General features: G+C 43.0%; 1 protein-coding gene and 1 pseudogene across 1 annotated transcript; both read left to right on the plus strand.

Annotated features, from left to right (window-relative positions):
- The first annotated feature begins 1,972 nt into the window (after positions 1-1,972).
- Positions 1,973-10,408, plus strand: LOC132831402 (ferritin, heavy subunit-like; annotated as a pseudogene).
- A 3,467-nt stretch (positions 10,409-13,875) lies between these two features.
- LOC132831404 (ferritin heavy chain, oocyte isoform-like) lies at positions 13,876-16,494 on the plus strand. Its single transcript, XM_060849529.1, has 4 exons — positions 13,876-13,977; positions 15,539-15,685; positions 15,859-15,984; positions 16,348-16,494. The coding sequence occupies exons 1-4, from the start codon at positions 13,876-13,878 to the stop codon at positions 16,492-16,494; spliced, it is 522 nt and encodes a 173-aa protein (XP_060705512.1).
- Positions 16,495-17,637: the final 1,143 nt, after the last annotated feature.

The raw sequence follows: 17,637 nt of genomic DNA on the forward strand, positions 1-17,637 counted from the left end.
TCAGAGTGGTTTTGAAATGGTGAAGAGTTACGAGGGAACCAGGCACAGAGAGTGTTGGGGACCTACATGCAGAAATTATTAAAAACTTGACGAGAGTAAAAGAGATGATATTAAAATGCTAATTGCATCTTAGTCTTCATCACAAGGCAGTGGAAGTGCAATGTAAATCATTGAATCTCTACATCATAAGATCAGGCCATTCAGCCCATCACATCCACAACAATCCTCAGAAGAGCATCCCAGCACCCCACCCAGACCCATCCCATCCTTGTAACCCCACTTTTCCCATGGCTAACCCACCTAGCCTGCATATCCTTGGACTGTGGGAGGAAACCAGAGCACCTGGAGGGGACCTGCGCAGATTCATGGAGAATGTGAAAACTCCCACAGTCAGTCGCCCAAGGGGGGAATCAAATCCAGGTCCCTGGCACTGTGAGGAAGCAGTGCTAACCACAGTGCCACCCATAAAGGTGTGTTACAGTTGTGGAAACCTAATCTGGAGAACTGTAATCAGTTCTGATGCATCGACATTGGAGTATATTTTGTCAATTTATTTCATGGAAAAGTGTGTCACTGGGAAGGCCAATCCCTGCTCTCCATCTCTCACTGCCCTGGTCTGGGTGGGTTACTCTTTGGATGGTTGGTGTGGACTGGTTGAGCTGAAGGGCCTGTTTCAACACTGTAGGGAATCTAATCTAATCTAAATCTTAAAAAGTTTCTGACCATCTCAGAGAATGAACAACATTGCTGTGGGTCTGTAGTCACAGATAGACCATACCAGAGTTCTTTCCCTTAAGGATATCACTGAACTAGATGGATTTTTGTAAACATCAAAGATAATTTTTTTAAAGTTCATTCATCGGATAAGGGTGTCACTGGCTAAGTCAGCATTTATTGCCCATCCTAAACTGTCCAGAGGGCAACTCAGAGTTAACCATGTTGCTGTGGGTCTGGATTCACATGTAAGGCCAGACCAGGTCAGATCACATTTTCCCTCCAATGAGTCAGATGGGTTTTTCCTGACAATGGTTTCATGGTCATCACTAAACTCTTAATTGCAGATTTTTATTGAATTCAAATTCCAACCTGGATCCCCAGAACATTTCCTGGCTCATTGGTATAATAGTCCAGCAATAATACCACTGGGCCACTGCCTCCCCACCACGATCACCATCACTGAGACTTGCTTTGTATTCCAAATTAATTAGTTGAATTCTACCCAGCTGCCATGGTGGGATTTGAACTCATGTCCTCATGGAGTTAATCTGAGCCGCTCAGTGACAATACCATCATCCCCCTACAGTGTAGATTCACCGGAATGATACCAGGGCTGAAAGGCTTAAATTGTGAGGACACTTTGCAAACAGTGGACTTGAGTATCAAAGATTAACGGATGACTATACTCGAGGTTTGGAAAATAACGAATGGGTTTGAGGAGACAGATGGAGAGAAATTATTGCACCGTGACCAAGGAGTAGAATGCTATGATTATCATGTGACCATTCAGTGCAGTTGATTGGAATCATCTCATGAAAAGGACTCTCTTTCCCAGAAACATTGGGAGCAAATAATCTGTTCAGATCTGAGATAGTTAGATGCTTGTTGGTTAATGGTGTGAAGGGAATGCAAGACCAATGTGGACAGTAGCAGGAAGCAACAGACCAGCCATGATATCATTAAATGGCAGCACAGGCTGACAGAGACAAACATCCTCCTCCTGTTCCTCAGTGACAATCACTGAATGATCCAAATCTGCCTCCATTTCAAAGCTCTGATTGGCTCTAGGTATCTCACCTCACCCTATGCCCTTCATCAGTTCCTGGATCCATGGGGATTCCTGATTGGCTGTCAAGTATTGTCAATCATTATTGGTGAATCATTTCCTGGTTGAGTACAAGCTGTCCCAGGAGGATAAATACAAGAACTGCTGGATGAGGGGCTCAGTTTTAGAGTTGTTGAGGTGATAGTAAAGATGGCCTCCCAAGTGTGTCAGAACTACCACAAGGACTGTGAGGCTGCTGTTAACAAGCAGATCAACCTGGAGCTCTATTCCTCTTATGTTTACCTCTCCATGGTGAGGCTTGTGGACTTGATGGTCCATTCCTTCTTCTTTCCCCCTCCCCCACCCCACAATGGGCAGGGGATGGACAATAAGTTTGAGACCTGCTAGTGTTACCTGTGTTTCATAGCTGATGTTTTAAATTGTATATTACATTGGTAGACTATTTTTTAAGCCAGAGTTGTCTTTTGAATGTTTTCTCCCTCTATCTCCTATCCACTGAAGTGATTACTGATAACTTTTTTATTGGTTGCCTTGTTAATTGACTGCTCTATCCTAAAAACTGGTTTTATTCTGAAGTGTTTCACATTGGAACTAAATCCAAGGTTCCTTGCATTCTCTGGAGGATGATGTCATGTGTAACTTTTTTCAACTTTGACTATTCATTGGATGACTAGTGACTCATTAACTATTTGAGTCCTCTTCTGCTTGTTTTCCAAATGAGTACGATCATGTTCTGTAGGCCTTAATACTGGGTTCTTCCATCAACCAATAATGTGAAAATATTGTCAAAGGCCTTTGTGTGGAAATTGGCCCTTTGCAAGACAGTTCATGCTAAATATAATCTCAAATGAGACCAATCCCACCTGCCTGCTCCTGGCCCATATCCCCCCAAACCTTTCCTATTCATGTTCCTATCCAAATGTCTATAATATTCCAATTGTGCCTTCATTTCCCACTTCCTGAGGAAGGTCAATCCACATGTGATCTACACTCTGGGGAAAACTTGCTTCATGTCTCTTTTTAAACTTTTTTCTCCATGTGCCCCCTAGTCTTGAAATTTAACTGATACTAGATTGCTACTTGGGGGTTTTCTGATTTACATGACTTTGGTTGATTACTCAAATGAGCAGGCAGGTGGGACTGGTCTCATTTGAGATTGTTCAGCATGGACTGGCTTGCAAAGGACTTCCTGAAATGGAGGTTGGGATCTGAGGTGTCTGGTCTAAGTTACAAATTAGGTCCTACTTGCAAATGCTTGGTTCTGATCATTTCGCACACAAAGACCTTGGTAAGGGTAGGGATAAATGATCTGCTTTGGTCACATGAATTGACAACAGCAAGAGGCCACATGGCCCCCTGCAAATATGCTCTGATCTTTCAGTAAGATCATGCTCATTTGGTTTGCATTCTGCAATCTGTTTTTAATTGTGGATAACAGTAACTCTGAACAATGCCTATTCATAGGCAGGAGGTTGAGTTGCAAGATCAACTTAAGCCCCATCTCAACCCATCAATACAATCATCTTTTTGTTCTTAAACTATGTTCTTAGTTCTGACCTCTACCCCACCCCAGGACATTCCTGCCTAATCCACACCATTCAGCATTTGTTACAGGTTGTTTTGCTTTAATGTTTCATTAATGTGGTTGACAAAATAGGGATACTGTTTCCAAAGCATGAACTCTTAATGTGCTGGCTGTAGCACAACTACTTTAAGCACTGTTTCTAAAGTGATTTTTCTTAAACGTGGGGTTGCACAAGACTGTAGCCATCACATTATGAAGAACTGCCCATACTCCTTTTCTAAGCTGAAAACAAACTACACTTGGTCTTAGTGAGGTTCTTGATGGGTGACATCTGGAACTTCCATGGCTGTCACTTTCTCCTCTTTCCCCCAGTCCTCTTACTTTGACCGGGATGATGTTGCCCTGCGTCACTTTACGGAGTTCTTCAAGGAGCAGTCCCATGAAGAACGGGAACACGCTGAGAAACTGATGGAATTCCAGAATAAACGTGGAGGCTGAGTCCTCCTGCAGGATGTCAAGGTTGGGTCGATCATCCTACATTATAACTAACATGCATTTGAAGCACTCATTCCCATGGGTGTAATGCTATATGGCACACTATATTCCTAGTTAACTTTTTCATGTTATTCCATTGTGATTTGGTTCGTGTTTCACATTAAGTGAAATATCTGCCTCTTCCCTTGCTCCAGAAGCCAGAGCAGGATGAGTGGGGCAATGGTCTGGAGGCAATGCAGAGAGCTCTGCAGATGGAGAAGGATGTGAACCAGAGTCTGCTGGATCTGCACAAACTCTCCTCCGGCCACACTGACCCTCACGTGAGTTCCTGATGGCTGAATTTTCAGTGGTGTTGAAGGTGATATTGGAATCTGCCCTGCACTCCATGTTGGTCTAGGGCTGTGTAGGCTTGTTTAACAGCAAATGTTGTTGCTTCAGTTATCAATCTGATCCTAGTGGGTTTTTGGTTTGTTCAGTATCTGGGGTATAAATAATTGACATTTGTCCCCAGTTTAATGGAAATAGCTTGGCACTTGCATGCAAGTCCAGTTGGTGCTGCCTTCTAGAGTAGTTCTAGCTGAGAAGGCAGTTTTTTAACCTGTTCTTGGAAATAGCCAGCTGTTCCATCAATCCATAACAAACTAATTCCATCATGTCTGTCTGATCTAAATACTCTATCTCTCTCTTCCTTCCAGCTGTGTGACTTCCTGGAGAGGCACTTCTTGGATGAGCAAGTGAAGATGATCAAGAAGCTGGGAGATCACATCACCAACCTGAAGAGACTGGGAGCCCCTGAGAATGGCCTGGGAGAGTACCTGTTTGACAGGCTCACGCTGTGCTGAGTGGGATTCTGGAATTGCTTGTTCTCTAATCCAATTCTGCTTCTCTTGTATTTGAATATGGAAATAAAGGATTTATTTAACTAGTCTGGTTAGCTTTCTGTAATTGTATAGTCAAAACTTAAATCTGAGTAAACTGACTTCCTAACTGGCCTGACCCAACAATACAACCAATCCTTGGTTGGGTCTATATCAACAATTTGGATATGGGAGCTAACCTTGGCAAAGCTGAATTCTTTGGACCAGCTGGACAGGGCTTAATCTCCCAAAGATATTTAGGATGAGTGGGCAAACATTTTCCTGAATGACTAGGGGAGTTGTCCCTTTTTTGGGTGGCTGTATTTTTTTTTAAAAAAACAAGCTGACTGCTGATCCTGGTTGGGTAGCATAGATAGATACAATATGGACTTTGCTCAAATAACACAGCTTGTCTAGAGACCTAATACATCTGCTTAAGGACATAGACACCAGAAAGGTGCCATTGACATCAATCACTTGTTTTTGACATGTCATGGCAATTGTTCAGGGCTGCCGCATCAGCTAGATGCTCTACAATCTGTGTACTGGCCATTTCTTCTGGCTCTTTTAATTACAGTAAATAACTCTTGTCGCAACTAGCTCCTCTTCTACTGAATGTAATGGCTACCCATGAAAGGTCTGGCTGTATAAATCCAAGCTTTGAGTGAAAGGATACCAGCTCCTGAACTGACCTTCCAAAAACATTAGATAGCTGAGAATGTGGTTTTTCACCCCATTGGGTGAACCCACAGCGAGGGCATAGAGTAAGAGGTCTTCCCATTATAAACTTTGCGTTTATCTCCTGCCATTTCCCTGAATCCTGGCCTATTGTTTAACTGTTTAATTGTCTAGTGCCCTATTGAACCTACCTCTGCAATACACAAGCCTTAATAAAGGGAGTCAATATTGATCAAGATGGAGAAATCAGAATGGTTTTGAAATGGGAAAGAGTTATGAGGGAAACAGGTGCAGAGAAAATTGGGGACCTGAATGCAGAAATTATTAAAAACTTGCAGAGTAAAGAGATGACTTTAAAATGCTAATTGCATTTTAGCCTTTGTAAGGCAGTGGAGTTGAATGTAGATCATTGACCTACTTCTATGCTGTAGGGATTCATTCAGCCCATCATATCCACACCAATCCTATGAAGAGCATCCCATAATTCTCATGGCCAACCCACCTAGCTATCACATCCCTAGACAAGGCAGGCAATTCCCCACAGCCACTCTATCTAACATGCCCATCTTTGGACTGTGGGATGAAACCAGAGCACCTGGAGGAACCCACACAGCCACATGAAATAAGTGTAAACTCCACATACAGTCACCCAAGACTGGAATCAAATCCAGTCCCTGGCACTAAGAGGCAGCAGTGCTAACCACTGAGCTACAGCACCACCCATAAAGGTGTACTGTAATTGTAGAATGTGTAGGGTAAACCTCATCTGGAGAACTGTAATCAGTTTCTATATATTGACTTTGGAGCATGTTTTTTTTTCAATTTATTTCCTGGAAGAGGCTCATCCCAGCTCTCCATCCCGCACTGCCCTGAAACTAAAGCGTTTCTGACCATCTCAGAGGCAAGTCAAGAATGAACAACATCGCTGTGGGTCTGGGGGTCATAGATAAGCCAGAGCAGATTATTTTCTGTAAAGATTATCACTGAACCAGATGGATTTCTGTGAAAAGTCAACAATAGTTTTTTTTTAAAACTTCATTCATGCGATAAGGGTATCACTGGCTAAGTCAGCATTTATTGCCCATCCTGAACTCCCCAGAGGGCAATTGAGAGTTGACTATGTTGCTATGGGTCTGGAGTCACATGTAAGACCAAACCAGGTCTGGATCACAGTTACTGTCCAGTGAGTCAGATAGATTTTTCCTGAAAATGGCTTCATGGTCATCATTAAACTCTTTATTCCAGACTTTTATTGAATTCAAATTCCAACCAGGATCCCCAGAACATTTGCTGGCTCACTGGTATATTACTCAGCAATAATACCACTGCCTCCCCACCACGATCACCATCACTGGAACTTGCTTTGTATTCCAAATTAATTAGTTGAATTCTACCCAGCTGCCATGGTGGGATTTGAACTCATGTCCTCATGGAGTTAATCTGAGCCTCTCAGTGACTGGCTCAGTGACAATACCATCATCCCCCTACAGTGTAGATTCACCGGAATGATACCAGGGCTGAAAGGCTTAAATTGTGAGGACACTTTGCAAACAGTGGACTTGAGTATCAAAGATTAACGGGTGACTATACTCGAGGTTTGGAAAATAATTAATGGGTTTGAGGAGACAGATGGAGAGAAATTATTGCACCGTGACCAAGGAGAAGGATGCTATAATTATCATGTGACCATTCAGAGCAGTTGCTAGGAATCATCTCCTCATGAAAAGGAATCAGAAATCTGGACTCTCTTTCCCAGAAACATTGGGAGCAAATAATCTGTTCAGATCTGAGATAGTTAGATGCTTGTTGGTTAATGGTGTGAAGGGAATGCAGGACCAATGTGGACAGTGGCAGGAAGCAACAGACCAGCCATGATATCATTAAATGGCAGCACAGGCTGACAGAGTCAAACATCCTCCTCCTGTTCCTCAGTGACAATCACTGAATGATCCAAATCTGCCTCCATTTCAAAGCTCTGATTGGCCCCAGGTATCTTACCTCACCCTGTTTCCATCATCAGTTCCTGGATCCATGAGGATTCCTGATTGGCTGTCAGGGACTGTCAATCATCATTGGCGAATCATTCCCTGGTGAGTACAAGCTGTCCCAGGAGGATAAATACAAGAGCTCATGGGACAGTGGCTTAGCTCTAGAGTCATCTTGGTGATAGTGAGTAGGAACAGTGAAGATGGCCTCTCAAGTGTGTCAGAACTACCACAAGGACTGTGAGGATGCTGTTAACAAGCTGATCAACCTGGAGCTCTATTCTTCCTATGTTTACCTCTCCATGGTGAGGCTTGTGTGCTTGATGGTCTATTCCTTCTTCCCCCACCCCATGAAGAGCAACTAGGGATGGGCAATAATTTTTAGACCTGTTAATATACCTGTGTTCCATGCTTCATAACTGATTCTTAAATTGTATATTGCATTGGTAAAATATTTTAAGCCACTGAGTTGTCTTTTGAATGTTACCTCCTTGTGCCCACTTTCTATCCACTGAAGTAATGACTGTCAAATTTTATTGGTTGCCTTCCACCTACTGTATTCCCAATGTCCCTCTCCCAAGTCCCTCTGCCCTACTCTTTATCTGTGCCTGCTTGGCCCACCTTCCTCATTCCTGAAGGGCTCATGCCTGAAATGTTGATTCTCCTGCTCCTTGGATGCTGCCTGACCTGTGCTTTTCCAGCAACACACTTTTCAGCTCTGATCTCTAGCATCTGCAGTCCTCACTGTCTCCTTGTTAATTGACTGCTCTATTCTATAAACTGGCTTTATTCTCCAGTGTTTCATGCTGGAGCTATCCAAGGTTCCTTGCATCCTCTTGGAGGATTTCCTATGTAAACTAGCTTAATTTTTCAAACTGCTGCCTCACAGTGCCTGAGACCCGGGTTTAATTCCCAACTCGGGCAACTGACTGTGTGGAGATTCTAGTGTGGACTATCTAGTGAAATGTTAACTATTTGAGCCCTCTTCTGCCTAGTGAGTATGATCCTGTTCTGTTGGCCTTAATGAGGCTCTTTCATGAAGCATTATTGTGAAGGACTTTTCTCAAAGTATAGAAATGAGCCCTTTGCCAAACAGTCCATGCTGAACATAATCCCAATCTAGACTAGGCCTATCTGCCTGCACCTGGCCCATATCCCTAAACCTTTCCTATTCATGTATCTATACAAATGTCTGCAATATGGTAACTGTAACTGCATTTACCACTTCATGACAATATTCATTCCATATGTAAGCTACCCTCTAGGATAATTTGCCTGTTCTTTTTTTTATTTAAAAACTGTTCCTCTTCATGTGCCCCCTTGTCTTGAAATTCAACTGATACTAGATGGCTACTTTGGGGTTTTTACTGCAAAGATTTGATTACATCAGTGAGTACCAAAGTTTGGGCTTCCTGAAATGGAGGTTGGGATCTGAGGTGTCTGGTCAAACTTGCAAAATTAGCTCCTACTCTAATGTACTTGTGATTATATACCCTTCCAATAAGATGTTGACGTGTAGGGATAAATGATCTGCTTTGGTCACATGAATTCATGACAACAAGAGGCCCATAGTGACGTGCAAGTATGCTCAATTGTTTCAGTAAGATCATGCTCATTTGTTTGCATTCTGCAGTCTGTTAATTCTTGATGAAGGTATTGTTAGGCAAAGACCTATCTCAAATAGGTTGGAGGTTGAGTTGCAAGATCACCTCCAGCCTCATCTCCACCCATCAAAACAGAACCTTTATTCTTAAACTATGCTCTCTAGTGCTGACCTCTACCCCACCCCAGGACATTCCTACCTTGTCCAGACCATTCAGCAGTTGTATGCAGGTTGTTTTACTATAATGTGTTTCCCTAATGTGATGGACAAAAAAGGACACTCATTCTAAAGCAGATCTCTAAAAATGTGGCTGTAGCACAACAACTCTGCCAATACTTTAAGCACGGTTTCTAGAGTGACTTTTATCAGCATTGCACAAGAATGCAGCCATCACATTAACAAGAACTGCCGATACTCATTCTTGTCTAAACTGAAAACGAGCCATACAGGGTCTTGGTGAGGTTCTCAATGGGTGAGATGTGGAACTTTCCTGACTCTACCACTTTCTCCTATTTTTTTCCCTCCCTCCCCCCCCCCCCCCAAGTCCTCTTTCTTTGACCGGGATGATGTTGCCCTGTGTCACTTTGCAGAGTTCTTCAAGGAGCAGTCCCATGAGGAACGGGAACATGCTGAGAAACTGATGGAATTCCAGAATAAACGTGGAGGCCGAGTCCTCCTGCAGGATGTCAAGGTTGGTCTATCCTGCATTACAATTAACAGTACTAAATATTTGAAGCACTCATTCCAAAGGGGGTAATATTATATGGTTAACTTTACCTTTTATTCCATTGTGTTTTGGCTCACATCTCAGTGAAATATCTGCCTTTTCTTTGGCTCTTCCAGAAGCCAGAGCAGGATGAGTGGGGTAATGGTCTGGAGGCAATGCAGAGAGCTCTGCAGATGGAGAAGGATGTGAACCAGAGTCTGCTGGATCTGCACAAACTCTCCTCTGGCCACACTGACCCTCACGTGAGTTTTGATGGTTGAATTTTCAGTGGTGTTGAAGGTGATATTGGAATCTGGCCTGCACTCCATGTTGGTCTCGGGCTGTGTAGGCTTGTGTTTAACAGCAAAAGTTGTTGCCTCAGTTATCAATCTGAACCTGGTGGGTTTTTGGTTTGTTCGGTGTCTGGGGTATAAATTATGGGATCGGTTCTCCATTAAATAGAATGTGCTTGGCACTTGCATGTAAGTCCAGTTGGTGCTGCCTTCTAGAGTAGTTGTAGCTGAGAAGGCAGTTTTTAACCTGTTCTTGGAAATAGCCAGCTATTCCATCAATCCCTAACAAACTAATTCCATGTCTGTTTGATCCAAATGCACTCGCCCTCCTTCCAGCTGTGTGACTTCCTGGAGAGGCACTACTTGGATGAGCAAGTGAAGATGATAAAGAAGCTGGGAGATCACATCACCAACCTGAAGAGACTGGGAGCCCCTGAGAATGGCCTGGGAGAGTACCTGTTTGACAGGCTCACACTGAGCTGAGTGGGATTCTGGAATCTCTGTTCTCTAATCCAATTCTGCTTCTCTTGTATTGAATATGGAAATAAAAGATTTATTTGATCTGTTTCCTGTAACTGTAAAGTCGAAACTTAAATCTGAATGAATCCATTGGATATGAGGAGCGAACTATGGTGTAGCCACATGCTTTTAGACCAGATGGATAGGGCTGCCAACACGGCTTAATCTTCCAAAGATATTTAATGGAGGGGAATGTGTTGCCCACTCACATGAGTGAATAAGGGAGTTGTCCCTTTTCTGTGGCTGTCAGAAAGAGCCAGACCTACCCTTTCTTTTTAAAACAAATAAGTCAACTGCAGACTCTGGTGGGGTGACAGAGATGGCTGTGTGGTTTTTTTTTAACCCATACTTGCTGAACCCACAGCTCGCACATAGGACAATAGAGGTCTTTCCTCTTATGACAGCTTTTCAAAGAGGCTGCTAGCCTCGAGCCATGTTCTTGACAAAATGGCAGCTGTCAGATAATTGAATCGCATGTCACCTTCTCAAACATCCAAGGGGACCTGATGGGAAAGCTTAAAGATTAGATTGCAGCCAGATTTTCCCAAAACCCCTCAGACTAGTGGAGCTAGCTCAGATGCTCTCATCTCTTATAGCATTATCAGGTAAAATCTCATGAAATATCAAACTGAAGTAAAAGGTACCAGTACTAAGTTTCTGTATTCATATATTTCTCTCCTCATTCTGTGGAGGATTTCCTTGAGACTCCTCCAGGATGGATGGGTATGATCTCAAGACTGTCACAAAACATCAGTTTTATGGGTGGGGATTGATGCTGTATTTAAATAAGCAATTTCATTGTCTTTGAGCTGGCTGATATTGGATAAAGAGCAATTATAGTCAACATTGCTAGATGTCTTACATTTGTGGAGGAAATGCTTGTAATTAGCCATAGCACCCACATTCCACATATAACATCTTCCCTTACAATATACTGTTGGTTGCACATTCACGACACACAATCGGAAACACAGTCAGTCCCTTTCGGTTAGGGATCAGTGTATGAATGCTGATGTTGGGGCTAGTTTGGGAATCCTGAAGAGTTTCTTTGGTTAACTGGAGTCTAACTCTGCTTGATGTTGGCAAGGTGCTGGTTCTGAAAGGGTTAAAGTTGGGCTGCAAATAGCCCAACCCAATGTGATGATTTCAGAAGGACTTGAGTCAGTCAAGCAGGAAATCTGAAGATCAGGAATGATCCGAAATGGGTAAGACTGAACAGAAGATTATTGGGAATTGGTTCAGATGTGGGAGATTGGGAGTAGGTTGTGTACTCCGATGGGCAGGAAGGGGCTAGTTATCTCTTTCCCCCAGGAATCTCAGCCTTTCATTGTATTTCTAAACGACATCCGCAAAGAAATAGAGATACATATCCATGTTTCCTGATGAGGTGAGCTAGTAAACATCGTTGACAGGATTGTCATGATTCAGAAGAAGGCCATTCAGCCCATCACATTTGCACCAGCTCTCTGAGCATTTTACCTTTGTGTTTATCTCCTGCCCTTTCCCTGGAACCTGGAATGTTGTTCCAGTTTAAGTGCCCTGTTGAACCTGCCTCTCTCTGCCACACAGAAGCAGCGGCGACTAATAAAGCAAGTGGACAATATTGCTCAATAGAATTTAATCTGAGGAAGAGTACTTTAGACCAAGATGGAAAAATCAGAATGGTTTCGAAATGAAGGAGCTAGGAGAGGAACAAGCGCAGAGAGAGTTGGGGATCTGCGGGCAGAAATTAAAAACTTGCAGAATGAAGGAGATGATTTGAAATTGCTAATTACATTTTTGTCTTCATCGCAAGGCAATGGAGCTGTGATGTAAACCATTGAATCCCTATATCATAGAAGCAGGCCATTCAGCCCATCAGGGCCACTTCAATCTTCTGAAGAGCATCCCACTCGGACCAATCCCATCCTTATAACTCCATATTTCCCACGGCTAACCCACCTAGTCTGCACATCCTTTGATACTCTGCCTAACCTGCACAACTTTGGACTGTGGGAGGAAACCAGAGCACCTGAGGAGGCTGTCGCTGGGAAGACAATCCCTGCTCTCCATCACTGCCCTGGAACTAAAAGGTTTCTGACCATCTCAGAGGCAAGTCGAGAATGAACAACATTGCTGTGGGTCTGTGGTCACAGATAGGCCAGAGCAGATTTATTTCCCTAAAGGATATCACTGAACCAGATGAATTTCTGTGAAAATCAAAGATAATGTTTTTGAAGTTCATTCATGGAATAAAGGTGTCAGTGGTTAAGTCAGCATCTATTGCCCATCCTGAACTGTCCAGAGGGCAACTAAGAGTTAACTATGTTGCTGTGGGTCTGGAGTTACATGTAAGACCAGACCAGGTCAGGATCACAGTTTCGCTCCAGTGAGTCAGATGGGTTTTTCCTGACAATAGCTTCATGGTCATCATTAAACTCTTAATTCCAGACTTTTATTGAATTCAAATTCCAACCAGGTCCCCAGAACATTTGCTGGCTCTCTGGTATAATAGTCCAGCAATAACACCACTGGGCCATTGCCTCCCCACCATGATCACCATCACTGAGACTTGCTTTGTATTCCAGATTAATTAATTGAAGTCAAATTCTACCCAGCTGCCATGGTGGGATTTGAACTCATGTCCTCATGGTGTTAATCTGAGCCGCTCAGTGACAATACCATCATCCCCCTACAGTGTAGATTCACTGGAATGATACCAGGGCTGAAAGGCTTAAATAGTGAGGATAATTTGCAAACAGTAGACTTGCATTCATTCGAGTATCAAAGATTATATTCAAGGTTTGGAAAATGGCAAATGGGTTTGAGGAGACAGATGAAGAGAAATTATTGCACCGTGACCCAGGAGTCGAATGCTATAATTATCATGTGGCCATTCAGAGCAGTTGCTCAGAATCATCTCTTCATGAAAAGGAATCAGAAATCTGGACCGTCTTTCCCAAAAATATTGGGAGCAAATAATCTGTTCTGATCTGAGATAGTTAGGTGCTTGTTGGTTAATGGTGTGAAGGGAATGCAGGATCAATGTGGACAGTGGCAGGAAGCAACAGACCAGCCATGATATCATTAAATGGCAGCACAGGCTGACAGAGCCAAACATTCTCCTCCTGTTTCTCAGTGACAATCACTGAATGATCCAAATCTGCCTCCATTTCAAAGCTCTGATTGGCCCCAGTGATCCCTCCTCACCCTGTTCCTGTCATCAGTTCCTGGATTCATGGAGATTCCTGATTGACTCTGGGTATCTCACCCCACCCTATGCCCTTCATCGGTACCTGGATCCATGGGGATTCCTGATTGGCTGTCAGGGACTGTCAATCATCATTGGCGAATCATTCCCTAGTTGAATGCAAGCTGTCCCAGGATGATAAATACAAGAGCTAATGGGAGAGAGGCTCAGTTCTAGATGATAGTAAGTAGGAATAGTGAAGATGGCCTCCCAAGTGTGTCAGAACTACCACAAGGACTGTGAGGATGCTGTTAACAAGCAGATCAACCTGGAGCTCTATTCCTCCTATGTTTACCTCTCCATGGTGAGGCTTGTGGGCTTGATGGTCCATTCCTTCTTTTTCCCCTGCCCCACCAAGGGCAATTTGGGCTGGGAAATGATTTCTAGACCTGTTAATAATGTTAAATTTTATATTGCATTAGTAAAACATCTTAAGCTACTGAGTTGTCTTTTTAACATCTCCTCCTTTTATATCTACTTTTCTATCCCCTGAAGTGATTAATGTTCAGTCTTATTGACTGATTGCCTTGTTAATTGACTGCTCTTTCTATAAATTTAGTTTTATTCTCCTATGTTTCATACTGGAACTAAATCCAAGGCTCCTTGCATCCCCTTGGAGGATGATGTCATGTGTAAACCTGCTTAATTTGTCAACTTTGACTAAAATTTAATTGGATGGCTAGCTAGTGAGATGTTAACTATTTGAGCCTTCTACTACCTGTTTTCTAAACAGGTATGATCATGTTCTGTTGGCCTTAATACATGTCTTAATTCCATGAAGTGAAAATGTTGTCAAAGGACTTCTCTCGAAGTGTAGAAATGGGCCCTTTTGTTAACCAGTCCATGCTGAACATAATCCCAATCTAGACTAGGCCTATATGCCTGTTCCTGGCCCATATCCCTCCAACCTTTCCTATTCATGTATCTATGTAAATGTCTGCAATATTGTAATTATGCCTGCATTCATTTCCTGAGGAAGGTCCTTCCACTTGAGTGACCCTCTGGGGAACACCTTACCTTGTGGTGTTTTAAACTTTTCTCTCCTTGTGCTCCCTTGTCTTCAAATTCAACTGATACTCGATGGCTACTTGAGGGTTTTTGTGAAAGGATTTCTGATTACATGACTTCAGTTGAGTACTGAAATAAACTCTGGCTTCCTGAAATGGAGGTTGGGATCTGAGGTGTCTGGTCAAAGTTACGACAATACTAGTTCTACTCCAATGTGCTTGGTTCTGAGGAGTTGATTATATTCTCTCCAATAAGACCTTGGTAAGTGTTGGGATAAATTATCTGCTTTGATCACATGAATTGATGATAAGAGGCCCCATGGCCCCCTGCAAACCTCCTCCACTCTTTTTCAGTAAGATCAAAGTCACTTGGTTTGCATCCTGCAGTCTGGTGTTTAATTCTTGACAACAGTATCTTTGCCTAACAATACCTACCTCAAATAGGGCTGGTGGTTGAGTTGCAAGATCAATTCAAGTCTCATCTCAACCCATCAGTACAGATGACCTTTATATTCTTAAACTATGCTCTTGTTCTGAATTCTACCCAACCTACCTTGTCCAGACCATTCAGCATTTGTATTGTAGGTTGTTTTGCTCTAATGTGTTACCCTAATGTGATGGACAAATCAGGGACACTATTTAGAGTCATGCTTCTAAAGTATGACCTTTTTAAAATGTGGCTGTAGCACTGTTTCTAAAGTGATTTTTCTTTAACGTGGGGTTGCACAAGAATGCAGCCACTGCATTACAGAAGAACTGCCTGTTCTTTCCTAAGCTGAAAACTGCTACAGAGTCTGTCTGAAGCTATCAATGGGTGAGATCTGGAGCTTCCCTGACACTTACTCCTTTCTCACACAGTCCTCTTACTTTGACCGGGATGATGTTGCCCTGCGTCACTTTGCTGAGTTCTTCAAGGAGCAGTCCCATGAGGAACAGGAACACGCTGAAAAACTGATGGAATTCCAGAATAAACGTGGAGGCTGGGTCCTCCTGCAGGATGTCAAGGTTGGTCTATCCTCCTACATTACAACTAACTATTCTGGACATGTATTTTGAAGCATTCATCCCTGTGGGGTGATGCTATATTAGACACTATTCTGAGTCAACTTATTCATGTTGTTCCATTTGTTTTCACACATTTCACATCGAGTGAAATATCTGCCTTTTCCTTCTTCCAGAAGCCAGAGCAGGATGAGTGGGGCAATGGTCTGGAGGCAATGCAGAGAGCTCTGCAGATGGAGAAGGATGTGAACCAGAGTCTGCTGGATCTGCACAAACTCTCCTCTGGCCACACTGACCCTCATGTGAGTTCCTGATGGCTGAATTTTCAGTGGTGTTGAAGGTGATATTGGACCCTGCACTCCATGTTGGTCTAGGGCTGTGTAGGCTTGTTTTACAGTAAATGCTGTTGCCTCTGCTATCAATCTAATCCTGGTGGGATTTTGTTTCCTTTAGTATCAGGGGTATAACATATGGGATTTCCAATTAAATGGAAATAGCTTGGCACATGTATGTAAATCCAGTTGGTGCTGCCTTCTAGAGTAATTGTAGCTAAAAGCAGTTTTTAACCTGTTCTTGTAAATAGCCACCTGTCCCACCAATCAATAACAAATTAATTCACTCTTGTCTGTCTGATCCAAATACTCCATATCACCCTCTCCTTCCAGCTGTGTGACTTCCTGGAGAGGCACTACTTGGATGAGCAAGTGAAGATGATCAAGAAGCTGGGAGATCACATCACCAACCTGAAGAGACTGGGAGCCCCTGAGAATGGCCTGGGAGAGTACCTGTTTGACAGGCTCACCCTGAGCTGAGTGGGATCCTGGAATCTAATCCAGTTCTGCTTCTCTTCTATTGTATATGGAAATAAAAAAAAATTATGAACTGGTCTGGTTAGTCTTCTCTATCTTATATAGACAAACTTACATCTGACTACACTGACTTCCTAACTGGCCTGACCCAACCAAGCATTGATTATTTGTTGCCTATATCAACAATTTGGATATGGGAGCTAACCTTGGCAAAGCTGAATTCTTTGGACCAGATGGATAGGGTTTAATCTCCCAAAGATACTTAGGATGAGTGGGCAAACATTTTTCCTGAGTGACTAGGGGAGTTGTTCCTTTTTTGGGTGGCTTTTTGTTTTCATTTATATATTTTTGTTTAAAAAACAATTGACTGCCAACTCTGGTTGGGTGGTATAGATACAATATGGACTGTGTGATGACCAAATAATACAGCTTGTCTATACACCTAAAACATGTGCTTAAGGTCACTGGCACCTTTTTGTGTCCATGTCATCAATCACCTGTTTTTTTTTTGACACGTCATGGTAATTGTTCAGGACCTCCACCTCAGCTAGGTGCTCTACAATCTGTACTGTCCATTGCTTGGGTTTTTTTTTGTTTAACACAGTAAATAACTCTTAACAACTCGCTCCTCTTTACTGAATGTAATGGCTACCTTATGAAAGGTCCAGCTGTAAGAATCAAAGCTTTGAGTGAAAGGATACCAGCTCCTGAACTGACCTTTCACTAGCATAGATGGCTGAGAATATGTTTTTTTTTTCACCCCTATTGGGTGAACTCACAGCTAGGACATTGAGTAAGAGGTCTCTCCCTCCCACCTGCTCGCCTCCCTCCCACCCGCTCGCCTGCCTCCCTCCCTCCCGCCTCTCTCTCTGCCGCCTCTCTGTTGGACTATAACCTGGTGTTGTGTGATTTTTAACTTTGTCTCAAGCCATGTTCTTAATAAAGTGCAGCCATCACAAAGTCTATATTCCTGAAGAAGGGCTCATGCCCGAAACATCGATTCTCCTGCTCCTTGGATGCTGCCTGACCTGTGCTTTTCCAGCAACACGTTTTCAGCTCAGATCTCCAGCATCTCAGAGGCGAGGCAAGTCAAGAATGAACAACATTGCTGTGGGTCTGGGGTCACAGATTTCTTTCTCTAAAAAT

The sequence above is a fragment of the Hemiscyllium ocellatum genome, chromosome 33 (genome assembly GCF_020745735.1).
Source record: "Hemiscyllium ocellatum isolate sHemOce1 chromosome 33, sHemOce1.pat.X.cur, whole genome shotgun sequence".
NCBI lineage: Eukaryota > Metazoa > Chordata > Chondrichthyes > Orectolobiformes > Hemiscylliidae > Hemiscyllium > Hemiscyllium ocellatum.

What these genes read in the sequence shown, in the direction of transcription:
- LOC132831404 (XM_060849529.1), top strand. Translation starts at nt 13,876, where the DNA reads ATGGCCTCCCAAGTGTGTCAGAACTACCACAAGGACTGTGAGGATGCT. An exon ending in TCCTCCTGCAGGATGTCAAG is followed by an intron (nt 15,686 to 15,858) that starts GTTGGTCTATCC and finishes TCCTTCTTCCAG; the next exon opens with AAGCCAGAGCAGGATGAGTG. An exon ending in CTGGCCACACTGACCCTCAT is followed by an intron (nt 15,985 to 16,347) that starts GTGAGTTCCTGA and finishes CTCTCCTTCCAG; the next exon opens with CTGTGTGACTTCCTGGAGAG.